We start from the raw sequence: 13,982 nt of genomic DNA, 5'->3' as shown, positions 1-13,982 counted from the left end.
TCAGACAGACGCTTCAGCTTCTATCACTGTACGGTCTGTTGTCCTCATCAGGGTCAGCTGTAAAATACACACTCATGAACACTTCAAATTAGCCTCTTATTAAATGTCAGGGTTTAATTTTAAGGCTAATGAAGAACACTGTGAGGTCTTACTTCGAGCTCTGTAACATTTCACTGCCATAATGATGGTCACCAGCACATACGGAGAGGCCGCTACTGCACTGCTGAGGAGCTTCAGTACCGACAGTGCAGCTTTTCCATCTGATAGAACTGGAGGGAAAAATACCATGGATAATAATAATTATATAATCATCATCATAATAAATTATAATTAATCATATATAAAGCATACATTTACAGATCATACATTTAAGTTTCATGTGAAGATATGAGTCTGAAAAGTTGTCTGTAACTTAATATGTTTCTTTAACCACATACATTTAACTGAACATTAGGGCAGTTATATTTTCCTTTATGCTAGTGATAAAGGTGATACTGACATCCAAAAAGTCTCATCTTTCTGTATTCTTTTTCCCTCTTTTTTATTCTCCGAGTCTGATCTTTGTGTGCAGATGTGTGTATAATCCTCTGTGTCTCAGATCTCTGCAGCCCTGAACACAGCGCTATCTGTTGGTCTTTTGTTAGAATCGACTGAATAAAAACATCAAATCTGTGTCACCCTAGACACTGCACTCAGTTTCTTTATAACAATATTATAATTTATTTTCAACAATTCAGTAGATTATAAAAGTGTTATCTTTATTCCTGTATATTGTACATCTATTACTGATGAGAACATTGAAGACTCACGGTGCACTGTGATGTTGACAGGATTACTGCGTCCTCCAGATTCAGACATTAATAGCATTAAATGTTATTGTTACAAAGGGAATCAAATACTTTGAAAGCTGACTGAAAACACTGTGCATATACAGTGAGGGGAAAAAAGTATTTGATCCCCTGCTGATTATGTACATTTGCCCACTGACAAAAAAATGATCAGTGTATAATTTTAATGGTAGATTTATTTGAACAGTGAGAGACAGAATAACAACAAAAAAATTCAGAAAAACGCATGTCAAAAATGTTATAAATTGATTTGCATTTGAATGAGGGAAATAAGTATTTGACCCCTCTGCAAAACATGACTTAGTACTTGGTGGAAAAACCCTTGTTGGCAATCACAGAGGTCAGACGTTTCTTGTAGTTGGCCACCAGGTTTGCACACATCTCAGGAGGGATTTTGTCCCACTCCTCTTTGCAGATCTTCTCCAAGTCATTAAGGTTTCGAGGCTGACGTTTGGCAACTCAAACCTTCAGCTCCCTCCACAGATTTTCTATGGGATTAAGGTCTGGAGACTGGCTAGGCCGCTCCAGGACCTTAATGTGCTTCTTCTTGAGCCACTCCTTTGTTGCCTTGGCCGTGTGTTTTGGGTCATTGTCATGCTGGAATACCCATCCACGACCCATTTTCAATGCCCTGGCTGAGGGAAGGAGGTTCTCACCCAAGATTTGACGGTACATGGCCCCGTCCATCGTCCCTTTGATGCGGTGAAGTTGTCCTCTCCCCTTAGCAGAAAAACACCCCCAAAGCATAATGTTTCCACCTCCATGTTTGACGGTGGGGATGGTGTTCCAGGGGTCATAGGCAGCATTCCTCCTCCTCCAAACACGGCGAGTTGAGTTGATGCCAAAGAGCTCCATTTTGGTCTCATCTGACCTCAACACTTTCACCCAGTTGTCCTCTGAATCATTCAGATGTTCATTGGCAAACTTCAGACGGGTATGTATATGTGCTTTCTTGAGCAGCGGACCTTGCGGGCGCTGCAGGATTTCAATCCTTCACGGCGTAGTGTGTTACCAATTGTTTTCTTGGTGACTATGGTCCCAGCTGCCTTGAGATCATTGACAAGATCCTCCCGTGTAGTTCTGTGCTGATTCCTCACTGTTCTCATGATCATTGCAACTCCACGAGGTGAGATCTTGCATGGAGCCCCAGGCCGAGGGAGATTGACAGTTCTTTTGTGCTTCTTCCATTTGCGAATAATCGCACCAACTGTTGTCCCCTTCTCACCAAGCTGCTTGGCAATGGTCTTGTAGCCCATTCCAGACTTGTGCAGGTCTACAGTCTTGTCCCTGACATCCTTGGAGAGCTCTTTGGTCTTGGCCATGGTGGAGAGTTTGGAGTCTGACTGATTGATTGTTTCTGTGGACAGGTGTCTTTTATACAGGTAACAAACTGATATCAGGAGCACTCCTTTTAAGAGTGTGCTCCTAATCTCAGCTCGTCACCTGTATAAAAGACACCTGGGAGCCAGAAATCTTTCTGATTGAGAGGGGGTCAAATACTTTTTTCCCTCATTAAAATGCAAATTAATTTATACAATTTTTGACATGCGTTTTTCTGGATTTTTTTGTTTTTATTCTGTCTCTCACTGTTCAAATACAGCTACCATTAAAATTATAGACTGATCATTTCTTTGTCAGTGGTCAAACGTACAAAATCAGCATCAAATACTTTTTTCCCCTCACTGTAAACTTTGTTAATAAAAAGAGAATCAAATAAAAAGAAATTCTCTCAAGGTTTCTCACCTCTGACTGAAACCCAGCTTTTGGGTGACTCTCCTCTCTCGGGGTGTTTACAGTGGTAGAAACCTTCATCTGACTTTGAGACAGTACTGATGGTCATCTCTCCTGTAGTCTTGTTCTGCAGGACTGAACCATCTTTATAGAAATCAACACCAGAAGCTGAGGTATTTGAGTTGCGAGATAAACAATGTAAAGTCAGAGGATGTCCCTCAGTCACAGGATGGACAGGACTGTCCAGGATCACATGACCATCTGTAGGAAAGAGAAAGAAGACACTGAAATCAGAAAGTGTGTAAAATACAGTAATGATTTTAACACAGAGAGCTACAGTAAATCAGTGGTAGATATCAGAGAGAGTGTACACAGTGCAGCGCTCACAGAGTCTTCATGTGTGAAAGAGAAAATGTGCTTAAATGCCAGTTTTATCAGTAACATTCAGATGTGAAAGCAGCTTTCACTGTAATATTCTAAACATCCTGAAACTAAACTAGTCTTCATGAGTTATTATTATTTCAGTTTATATTCTTATTGTTAAAACATTGTGAGAAGCTTTTTTAGGTTTACCCTCTGCAGTCTAACTTCTATATGGGGATAATAGTTTTATTTATGTAAGTCTAATGTCTTTATGCCGCTATTGCTATCATCTCTTTGTATTTTTCTTCTCTTTTTCTCCTCTGAGTCTGATCTTTGTGTGCAGATGTGTGTATAAACCTCTGTGTCTCAGATCTCTGCAGCCCTGAACACAGCGCTATCTGTTGGTCTTTTGTTAGAATCGACTGAATAAAAACATCAAATCTGTGTCACACTAGAGACTGCACTCAGTTTCTTTATAACAATATTATAATTTATTTTCACCAATTCAGTAGATTATAAAAGTGTTATCTTTATTCCTGTATATTGTACATCTATTACTGATGAGAACATTGAAGACTCACGGTGCACTGTGATGTTGACAGGATTACTGCGTCCTCCAGATTCAGACTGACACCAGTAAACTCCAGTGTGTGGTGTAGAGAGGGAGCTGATGTTACATGTAGATCCTGAAATTGATGAACAATCAGACACTGCCTCACTGTGTGTGTATCCTCTGACTGTCCATCCAGTAGAGTCACTCTGGTCCTCACAGCTCAGTGAGAGAGAGTCAGCAGTAAAGTGTTGAGTTCTGCTGGGATTGATGATCAGAGACACTGGAGGAGATTCACCTGAAACACACACATTATAATTCAGATCTTATTCTGAAAATTAACATGTATTTTGATTTTATTATGATGTTAATTTTAATGTACAGTTTAGTAAACATGTGTAACATTAAAATTACCACAGGACTAATACTTGCTCTGATTACACAATGATATCCGAATAAAAATCTACTATCAGGTGCTTATTCAGCTGCTTTACACATTCCTCACTAAGGAGTTTAAATATAAACAGTTATTACACAACATATTAGCACAGATACAACACTTAATATTAATAAATGTACATTTGCTACACTCCAACTCAACACTATTGTTGATTTATTTCCTCACCAGTGATGCACAGTGGCTGTAGGTTACTGTCCCGTGTGTGAAAGACTGGTTCTCCTCTCTCTGCTCTGCACATATAAACTCCTGTGTGCTTCACAGTAACAGGACTGAGAGTGTAGGAGCCTCCAGATCCTCTGCTGCTGTCTGAGAGGAGCGCTGTACTGTACCTGAGGGAACCCTGACTGTCTCTGGAGGGAACCTCTGTGTACCAGCTGAATGTCCAGCCTGTAGAGGAGTGTTTAACCTCACAGCTTAGAGTCACTGAGTCTCCTTCAGTCAGCCAGCGCAGTGGAGACACACTCACTACTGCCTCTGCTGCATCTGATGGACAACAAATGTAAAAATAAATAAATAAAATCATACAGAGTGGTAATCTCGTTATATATAATTAATGATAAGATAAAACAAACTCACACACTCACCTGATACAGTCAGTGTAACAGCATCACTGGTGTGTGAGGAGTGTGAGCCTCCTCTCTCTCTTCCTCTACAGGTGTATTTACCTGCATGAGATGTTTCAGCACTACTGATTCTGTACTCCTGTTCACTACTGACACCAGAACCATCTTTATTCCAGCTGTAGATCCAGTCAGAGTCCTCTTCATCCTGTAGGTCACATCTGAGAGTGACAGTCTCTCCTCTGTACACCTGTTCATCAGGATTTATGGACACCACAGGTTTTGGGAGCGCTGTACAAAGATAGTAAAATATTTCCTGAAATAATTAGTATGCTTTTGATTGATTGGTTTTCATGAGTGTGTAGAGTTTAGAAGATTTTGGAGAAGAATGTAACATTACACATGTAAATGTTTTGGACAAGTTATAACCACATGCACCAAAAAGTCCAGCGTCTTCAACAGATCCTGATTCTAATCATTTGGTATTGTGTTAGATGTATTTATATTAACGTATTATTCAGATCTGTTTAATAAAATGAAAGGTGACTCATGACATCACATTTTATTCTGTATAATTCCATGTTTTGGTCATTGGTAAGGAAGCAGAGTGGAGCAAAAGAAAAAAAATCCTACAATTACTCGAGATCCTGATGTGATCTGGCTCCAGGTCTCTTATGTATGATTTCCAAAGTGATTAGTCAGCACTTATAGAGACGGAGCAGGTGATTTATTTACAGTGTAGCTTTAAGGCCTCTGGTATCAGACACACACTGTACATTCTTTCTATATTGATCATAATTTAATATTCTGTAGTGAGTGTTTCAGCACTAATGTCTGTGTTTCAGTTACAGTTATAAACACCATTATGAGTCTGATTAACATGAGTGCTGTGTAATTATAATTTCCATCTTTCTACTACCATGAGATTTATTATCCCTACAGAACACTGATATCTGATAGTCCGTATCTCTTATAACAGAGATTCTCTTCCTGATGAACACACACTCAGCGGTACTTTAACTTTTGCTCTACTCTTCATGAATGACAGGCTTTATAAATATCTAAAATTTAATAAGAAATAACTTAAAACATGCAGTGAGAGAGTAGAAAGCATGACGTACCTCTAACTGTAAGTGTAACTGTATCACTGAGCTCTGAGTCGTAGTTTCCTCTGCGTGCTTTACACTGATACACTGTTTCTCCTGCCTTAGAGACTGTATCATGGAGTGTGTTGGTGTCTTCAGCTACTTGGACTCGATCTTTGTACCAGAGAAAAGTCCATCCATTAGACAGCAGATTACAGTTCAGAGTAACTCTGTCTCCAGTGTAGACGGAGCTCTGAGGATTCACTCTCACAGTCGGTTTGGGTTTTTCTGTTGATATGAAATGATGATGATATTAAAGTTTTCCTCTTTACAACATAAACAAGAGTTTTATCATCTTAATCAGATGATTTGTGTCTAATAATGCATTTATATTCAGCATTTGTTAAACAGTTACAGTTGTGTGACTTTATCACATGGACAACATGGTCTTATAATATCTGTCAGGAACCTCGAGTCGGCACGGAAGCAGGAGCGGGGGCAGGTGTAGAGCGTGGGATCGGGGAGTTCAAGAAACGTAGTCGTAAGACAGGCAAAGGTCAAGCGATCGGACAAACAACACAAACGGGGTCAGGCAGAGAGCGTAGTCGAAACCGGAAACAGGGGTCGAGGATCACGAGAAGACTAACTAACTAGATCGGCTTGGTAACGCAGAGAAACGAGTTGACTGAATGTAGACTTCACATTGACTCTAGGTGAATGACATCCCTAAGTACTAGCGGTGAGAGTGTGTGTGTGTGTGTGTGTGTGTGTGTGTGATTGTTGCGAGGTGTGTCTGATCAGAACTCAGGGGATGGTGAGCGCATGCGTGCATGAGAAGTGAGTGTTGCATCTTGGGAAATTAAGTTCTGATCTGACTGAGCTGTGACAATATCATTATACTGTATATATACTGTACATGGAATTAATTGAAAACATTTTTTCATAACTGAACAAACACACTGGAGATTAAAAGTTTTTTTTTTCAAATGCACTTTATGAGTGGTGCATAAATACACACTCTTAATGAATTCATCTTCATCAGTGTGTTCACTATTATGAATGTTGAACACAGTGAATGTACAACTACACCATTCATCATTACTAGACACAGGATAAGTAACTAAACGTTGTTGTTTTTTTCGGATCTGTGACATTTTAAATAAATCTTGTGACTTTAATCCACACTGCATGTAGTGATGTGATGCTGAAGTTAATAAATATTGGTGTGAGGAAGAGATTAACACACACACACACACACACACACACACACACACACACACACACACACACACCTGACACAGTGAGTGTAACAGTGTTGCTGGTCTCTGAGGTCTGAGAGTCGCTTCTTCTCCGTCCGCTGCAGGTGTATTTAGCGCTGAGAGACTCTACAGGAGTGAATGAATATTTCCTGCTCTCAGTGTAGAAGGATATTTGGACACCATCTTTATTCCAGTTGTACATCCACTCAGTGTCTGCATGTCCTCGTATTTCACATGTGAAAGTGACTTCCTGTCCACTGAATATCTGTCCATCAGGCTGCAGAGTCAGAACGGCTTTTGGTCTCTCTGTACAGTTACAACAAATACATCAAATCAGTCAAACACACCCTTCTCTGACCATCTGATATTTAATCAGTGTGTTTTGTAATGATTATGTGTATCAGTGCATGTTACAGGAGTGTAAGATCAGACATGTACCTATCACTGAGAGAGTCACTTCATTACTCCATGTCATGAACCATCCATCAATAAACCCGTAACATCTGTATCTGTGACTCTGATCTACTTTTATAGTGTAGTAATTTTCAGCAGAACCGTGACTATAAACACCATCTTTGTACCAGTAGTACGGTCCATTTCCTCCTGAAATCCTACATGTGAGTGTAACCGTCTCTCCTCTGAATATTTGAGGTGAATTCGGCTCCACAGACAGAACTGGTTTAAACACTGGTGAAAAGTCAAAAAGCAAACACACACTGTCAATGTAAACAACTTACATTCTGCATGACAATGTACAAACAATCTTCTCCACCTTAATACAAATCCAACATGTACACAACATAGGCAATAAAATATGTATAAATCACCTTGAGCTTGTCCGACTCGGATAAGTGAAATAAGCACTAAAAAGGGAAGAGGAACAGAGAATATGATGTAACGCTGACTTGTTTCTTTTCTTTAAGAAGACAAATGAGAACAATGTCATATACTGCAACAAAATCTGTATTTAGTTTCACTTCAGCTATAAGAAATGCAATATATCGACCTGTTTCAGTAATGAATGGAGTTTAGATTATACTTTTTAACCCATACTAATTATTCGATTATGCTTTAAGTAGTACTTCTAAATGTAGGTTACATATTGAATACACTTCATTAACATATCCAGAAGTGAGTTATACATATTGATTACATGTCATAGAAATTTTTATATATATTTTCTATATATTTTCCTTAGAAGCTCTTATGACCAATCACATTTTATAGCTGAGATCAAAACCACTTCTTCCAGCATGACTTTTTAAAGAAAGTGATCTGTACATCAGACATAAATGGAGACAAATCCAATACTTGTCTGATCTTTTTTGGAAAAGGTGGATCAGAGAATTCCTTCCACTGCTCCAGGAATATCAGAAGTGGACGAAACCACACAGAAGCTTCGCTGTTGATGATATTGTGATCATCATGGATCCAGCAGCTCCATGGGGTTCTTGGCTACTTGACAAAATATCTCAAACATATCCTGACAAAAGAGGACTAGTACGAACTGCACAACTCAAAACTAAAACAGGATTACTGGACAGACCTGTGATTAAAAGCTGCCTGTTTTTAGAAGACACTGAGGACTGATCTCTAAAGTAGATATACACACATACATATTCCGGCTCCTTTGATAATTTAAAGGATTGTAGTTGCACACCAGCAATTATGGGGTCGGTGTTGTAGGAGCCATTGTAGATACAGATGTATCTAAAAAATTTGAATATTGTGGAAAAGTTCTTTTTTTTTTCATTAATTTAATTCAAAAAGTGATGCTTTCATATTTTCTAGATTCATTACACATAAAGTGAAATATTTCAAGCCTTTTTTCTTTTAATCTCAATGATTATGGCTTACATCTCATGGAAATCAAAAATCCAATATCTCAGAATATTAGAATAAAGAATTTATAATACAGAAATTCGACCGTCTGAAAAGTATGTTAATTTATGCACTCAATACTCGGTCAGGGCTTTAATGGTTTTGTACAAATTACTGCATCAATGCTCCGTGGCATGGAGGCAATCAGCCTGTGGCGCTGCTGAGGTGTTCAGGAAGCCCAGGTTGCTTTGATAGTGGCCTATAGCTCGTCTGTATTGTTGGGTCTGGTGTCTCTCATAGATTCTCTTTGGGGTTCAGGTCAGGCGAGTTGGCTGTCCAATCAAGCACAGTAACACCACGGTCAGTAAACCAGTTACTAGTAGTTTTGGCACTCTGGGCAGGTGCCAAGTCCTGCTGGAAGAGGAAATCAGCGTCTCCATAAAGCTTGTCAGCAAATGGAAGCATGAAGTGCTCTAAAATCTCCTGGTAGGCATCGTATTGACTCTCGACTTGAGAAAACACAGTGGACCAACACCAGCAGATGACATGGCACCCCAAATCATCACTGACTGTGGAAACTTCACACTGGACTTTACACTGGACACAGTGGCCTCTCCACTCTTCCTCCAGACTCTGGGACCTTGATTTCCAAATGAAATATACAATTTACTGTCATCTTCCCATGATTGTGGATGTGTGTACTGAACCAGACTGAGAGATTAAAGGCTCAGGAAACTTTTGCAGGTGTTTTGAGTTAATTATCTGATTATAGCTATTCTCAGGTCTCATTTCTGCATTTTAAATTCTTTATTCTAATATTTTGTGATTTTTGATTTCCATGAGCTGTAAACCAAAATCATTGAGATTAAAACAAACAACAAAAAAAAAAGGCTTGAAATATGTCACTTCGAGTGTAATGAATCTAGAATATACATATTAAATTATGGCAGAAATGTTTTTTTCCACAGTATTACATTTTTTTTTTAGATGCACTTGTAAATGTATGTGTAATACATGTATTTGGAGGCTGACACCACTGGGGGGCAGTATATGCATGGAAAGGGGTATAATCAGGTGATTGTATGATATCAGGTATACCCAGCTAACAATTTTTGGTTTCCAGAACATACATTTTTAAGGTTTGTTTTTTGTTAGCCATTAAAGTTTTCTTTATGGAAACAGAAAGATTATAGGTTTTCAGAACGTTCCCCTAATGTTCTCTTAATGCTCCCATGATGTTTTGTTAATGTCCCCATAATTTCATGAATGAGAATTGAAAACTACTCAAAGTGAATGAGTAATCTGAGTAAACTTTCATAATCTGTTTGTAAAAACCTTGCTAATGGACCTACTTGATATAAATCACAATTCCCAAGTCAGTGGTACAGGTAGTAAAACTTGAGATAAAGTTCTCCAGATCTCCAGCTCAACGTTCTCAACTCAGCTAGTAGCCTATTTTTTTAACGGAGGCTGTGGTAATTTACCTGCCAATGTATGACTTGATCAGATAAAAAGTTGGATTTATCATAAAACTTTCCTCTGGTGTTTTCATAGTTTGCAGGACTACCAGACCATAAAATATAAAACCATTTGGCTCTCTAACACGAGACTAGGCTAGTTTGGTGTCAAGCTAAGCTAACTAAGCTATCATCGTATGGGTTTAGCTGCTACAGAGCCATGCAGAGTACATTATCTGTCCTTGTGTTCTGCTCATATCATGTTCACGTAAACTGGAACTCATATAGACATTTGCACATCAGAGGATGTTAGTGTTTCAGTTTCAGCGACTTTACTGGTTAAAAATGAATAAAAATCAGTGTATATCCATTTTTCCCCTCACACTGACTGTGTGAGATGGCTTTGGGAAGAATTGAGAGCTGTCAGCAAGTATTTCCCCGTATTTTCCTGTAAACCTTGTCTGATTGGTCTCACCTCCATTTATTGAAGATAAAATTACAACACTTCAGTATTTTACTGATGTTCAGTTACATATTGACAAACTGCTCACTAGGTGAATTATTCACTACTGAGTGATTTGGGGCTAAAGAAAAAATCTTTGGGACTATAGCCCCGAATGCCCAGGCCAGGTACTCTTTCTTGTGGGTGGGTCAGTGGGGTGGTGGCGAGGGCGCTGGTGTCGCCCTAAGGACTGCCTGGTTCACCTATGTCTAGAAACGGCCCTGTCGCATACCATGACAGTACGTACTGCATTATATTCAGTACCTACAGCTCGTTGATACAGTACGTAGCCAATTCCATTACATTATGGGATAGTGCAGTATCCACAGTGTCCACTGGATCCATACTGCAGAATCAGAAGGTCATCCGGGTATTTCTCACCTACTGTTTGATGAATACTGAGAATTCTGACATGCTACTACTTTGGTGTACTGCTTTTCTCCTACTGTGTAGTAGGGTAGTAGGGATATACAGCCTATGGTAGTACGCCAAAAGTAATAGCACTGGACACTGTGATATCCCATAATGCAGTGGTTCTCAACCAGGGGCTCCACTGGGGAGGCGGGAAGAGATCGGAAGGGAGGTGCAAAAAAAACACAGACAGGGCATCAGTTGTGTACTCTGTGTATTTTATTGCTTTTCAAATATACTGAGCATAAATGAAAAACTCAGTCTTTTCTCTCCCTCTGTATTTTCTCTTTTCTGGGTACAGGTGGAGTTTAGCTGCCTTTTATCTAGCTGTCACTGCAGACCAGTGTTGCCAACTTAGTGACTTTTCAGACCCCTTTAGCAACATTCTTTTTGCAAAAAAATAAGCACCTAGTGACAAATTTAGCGACTTTTTGGAAAAACCTTAGCAACTTTCCATTTGTGGCCAGTACTGTCCTGCAAGTGCGAGGTCTTGCTTTCATGCTGCACTCACACCTCCCTCTGAATCTGCTCTGTTCAGTGAGGGGCTGAGAGCCAGAGATTTAACAATGTCATGGATAACGAGACACGCCCTTCTTCCCAATGTGAATGTTTTTAGAATGCGAGACGAAAGGAATGCTACATGTTTTACATAGTTCTCTTGTTCAAAGTATTCATAGTGTTCAGGAACACTTTATATCATTCATGTTCAATACCTGTCCATTATATAGCTTTATAAATGTCATAAAAGTTATGAAAAGTAATAAAAGAGTACAAAAACACAAAAACAAAAATAAATGTATCTATCTATTTATCAAAAACATGTTATAGATTATGTATATATATATATATATATATATATATATATATATATATATATATATATATATATATACATAATCTATAATATGTATATATATATATATATTTAAACACACACACACACACACACACACACACACACACACACACACAAAAGATATGGGATTCTTGGGGGGGCTTTAGTTACAAAAGGTTGAGAACCTCTGCCATAATGCAACAAGATAGGCACTGAAGGGCTGTCAGAATCGGCACCAAGTAGTATTTCCCGTTTGTATTCATTACTACTAATTACTACTAATTCATTACTACCGATCAGTACTGTACTGTATCAATGACCCAGCAGTAGGTACTTTTCGGATGCAGCTGCAGTTCTTATCACACGCTCACACACAACTTATCAACACTATCTTTTATTTATTTATTTAAAAGTAACAACATAACACTCTGATCATGTACTCTTCCTTTCATACCTTCTAAGAAACAGAAAATGTTCATCCATGATAAAAGCCCACAAAAATATCATGAACCAAAATCTGATTCACGCTCAGAAAAAAACTCCACGTCACCTCAGACACTCTACAACCCAAAATAACACACATATACTGAAGATGGTAGATTTTAGATTCTACACATATGCACTAAAGTGAACCAAAAGGTCGCTGCAGTCTGTAGTGTGATTAGATTAGATTAGATTAGATTGAATTGGATAAGAACCACTAGGTACTGCGTGTTGTAACACACATGCGCAACTGCAAACACTGTACATCACTGTTATCCATCTATGGTTAGGGTTGGGGTTAGAGGTAAGGTTAGAACATCCAGTACGTAGTATATCTAATCTAATGTCATTACACTACAGGCTGCAGTGAGGACACACCCAATTAACAGCAATCCACATAAACTATGCTGAAAATAAAAAATATTTAGTCCCCTCTGACACCATTGGAACAGCAGGCCAAGTTATTGTTATTGCTGCAGTCTGAAGACATTTGGGTTTGAGATCAAAAGATGAAAAGAAGAAGAGAGGTTAGAATTTCAGCTTCTGTTTCCTGGTATTTATATGTAGACGTGTTAAACAACGTAGAACATAGCACATTTCTTTCAGACCACCCAATTGGTAGATACTAGGAAATAAAAGCTGAAATCCTAAACTCTTGTCTCATATCCATCTTTTGATCGCAAACCCAAATGTCTTTGGTGTACAGCAGAAACAAATGAATAGGCCTTGCCGTTCCAATAGTTTCAGAGGGGACTGTACTGTACGCTCCCACTGATATCATTATTAATGCAACTAATTAATACTATTCTACATATAAATGTAACCCTTACCTTAACCTCAGTAACCAAATAATAATAAAACTTCTCACAAGGGCTCAACTCAAATGAACTAACTCACACAACTGATATGGATGTACACTGATCCAACAATCATATCAGAGACTCTTACGAAAATGTTCTAATCACATATTAACCTCATCACACAGGACATTAGACGTCATCTGAACATATTGTTTTAAGCCGCCACTCACTCTAATGAAGACACAAAGAAAACATTTACTCACAGATCATCACACGGAGTGGACGGAGCTCCATCCTGTCACTCTGATGAAGGACTGACTGATCAGTGGTCTGTGTTAAAGACACTACACTTCCTGTGTTCTTACACACAGAGAGAAAGTGAGAAAGACTTCCGTTCTGGTCAAAGTTGATGTGCTCTTTTCATGTGAACCCAGAAATTATAACAACAATTTGCAGAACATAACTTTATTCAACTCCTGAACTTGTACAGTTCCTCTGCTATTTCACTCAGGTTCATGACTGATCTCAACAAGACATCCAGTGGACCTTTCTGTAAAGCTTTTTATCTCGTTTGATTGAGTAAGCAAGCTAACACTTTTAAAAGAACGAGGTCTTTCCTAAATCAAGAAATTTTTCTATTCTGTCAGATTTACTTCAGGTTTTGGGTTTGATGCATTCCATAAAGATCAGAAAAGTTCACTGGACTTGATGTCAGAACCTCCTATGAAGCTGGGAGGCAGGGCTTCTGCTAGTCACAAAATGGGGTTCTTAAATCTACAACCTAGATGTGATCAGTGAAAGGGATTCTAAAATTTAG

General features: G+C 38.7%; 1 protein-coding gene and 1 pseudogene across 1 annotated transcript; both read right to left on the bottom strand.

Moving 5' to 3' along the window:
- On the bottom strand, positions 1–13,459 carry LOC100379167 (leukocyte immune-type receptor TS32.17 L1.1b). Its single transcript, XM_053681788.1, is given in 10 exon segments — positions 1–28; positions 30–57; positions 153–260; positions 2,592–2,840; positions 3,524–3,790; positions 5,634–5,885; positions 6,890–7,162; positions 7,295–7,543; positions 7,684–7,719; positions 13,429–13,459. Coding segments are annotated over 10 exon segments (1,521 nt in total).
- On the bottom strand, positions 12,310–12,436 carry LOC124627507 (uncharacterized; annotated as a pseudogene).
- Positions 13,460–13,982: the final 523 nt, after the last annotated feature.

This window comes from Ictalurus punctatus, chromosome 7 (genome assembly GCF_001660625.3).
Source record: "Ictalurus punctatus breed USDA103 chromosome 7, Coco_2.0, whole genome shotgun sequence".
NCBI lineage: Eukaryota > Metazoa > Chordata > Actinopteri > Siluriformes > Ictaluridae > Ictalurus > Ictalurus punctatus.
Note: the sequence above shows the minus strand (reverse complement) of the source record. Positions and strands in the feature narration are given on the sequence as shown.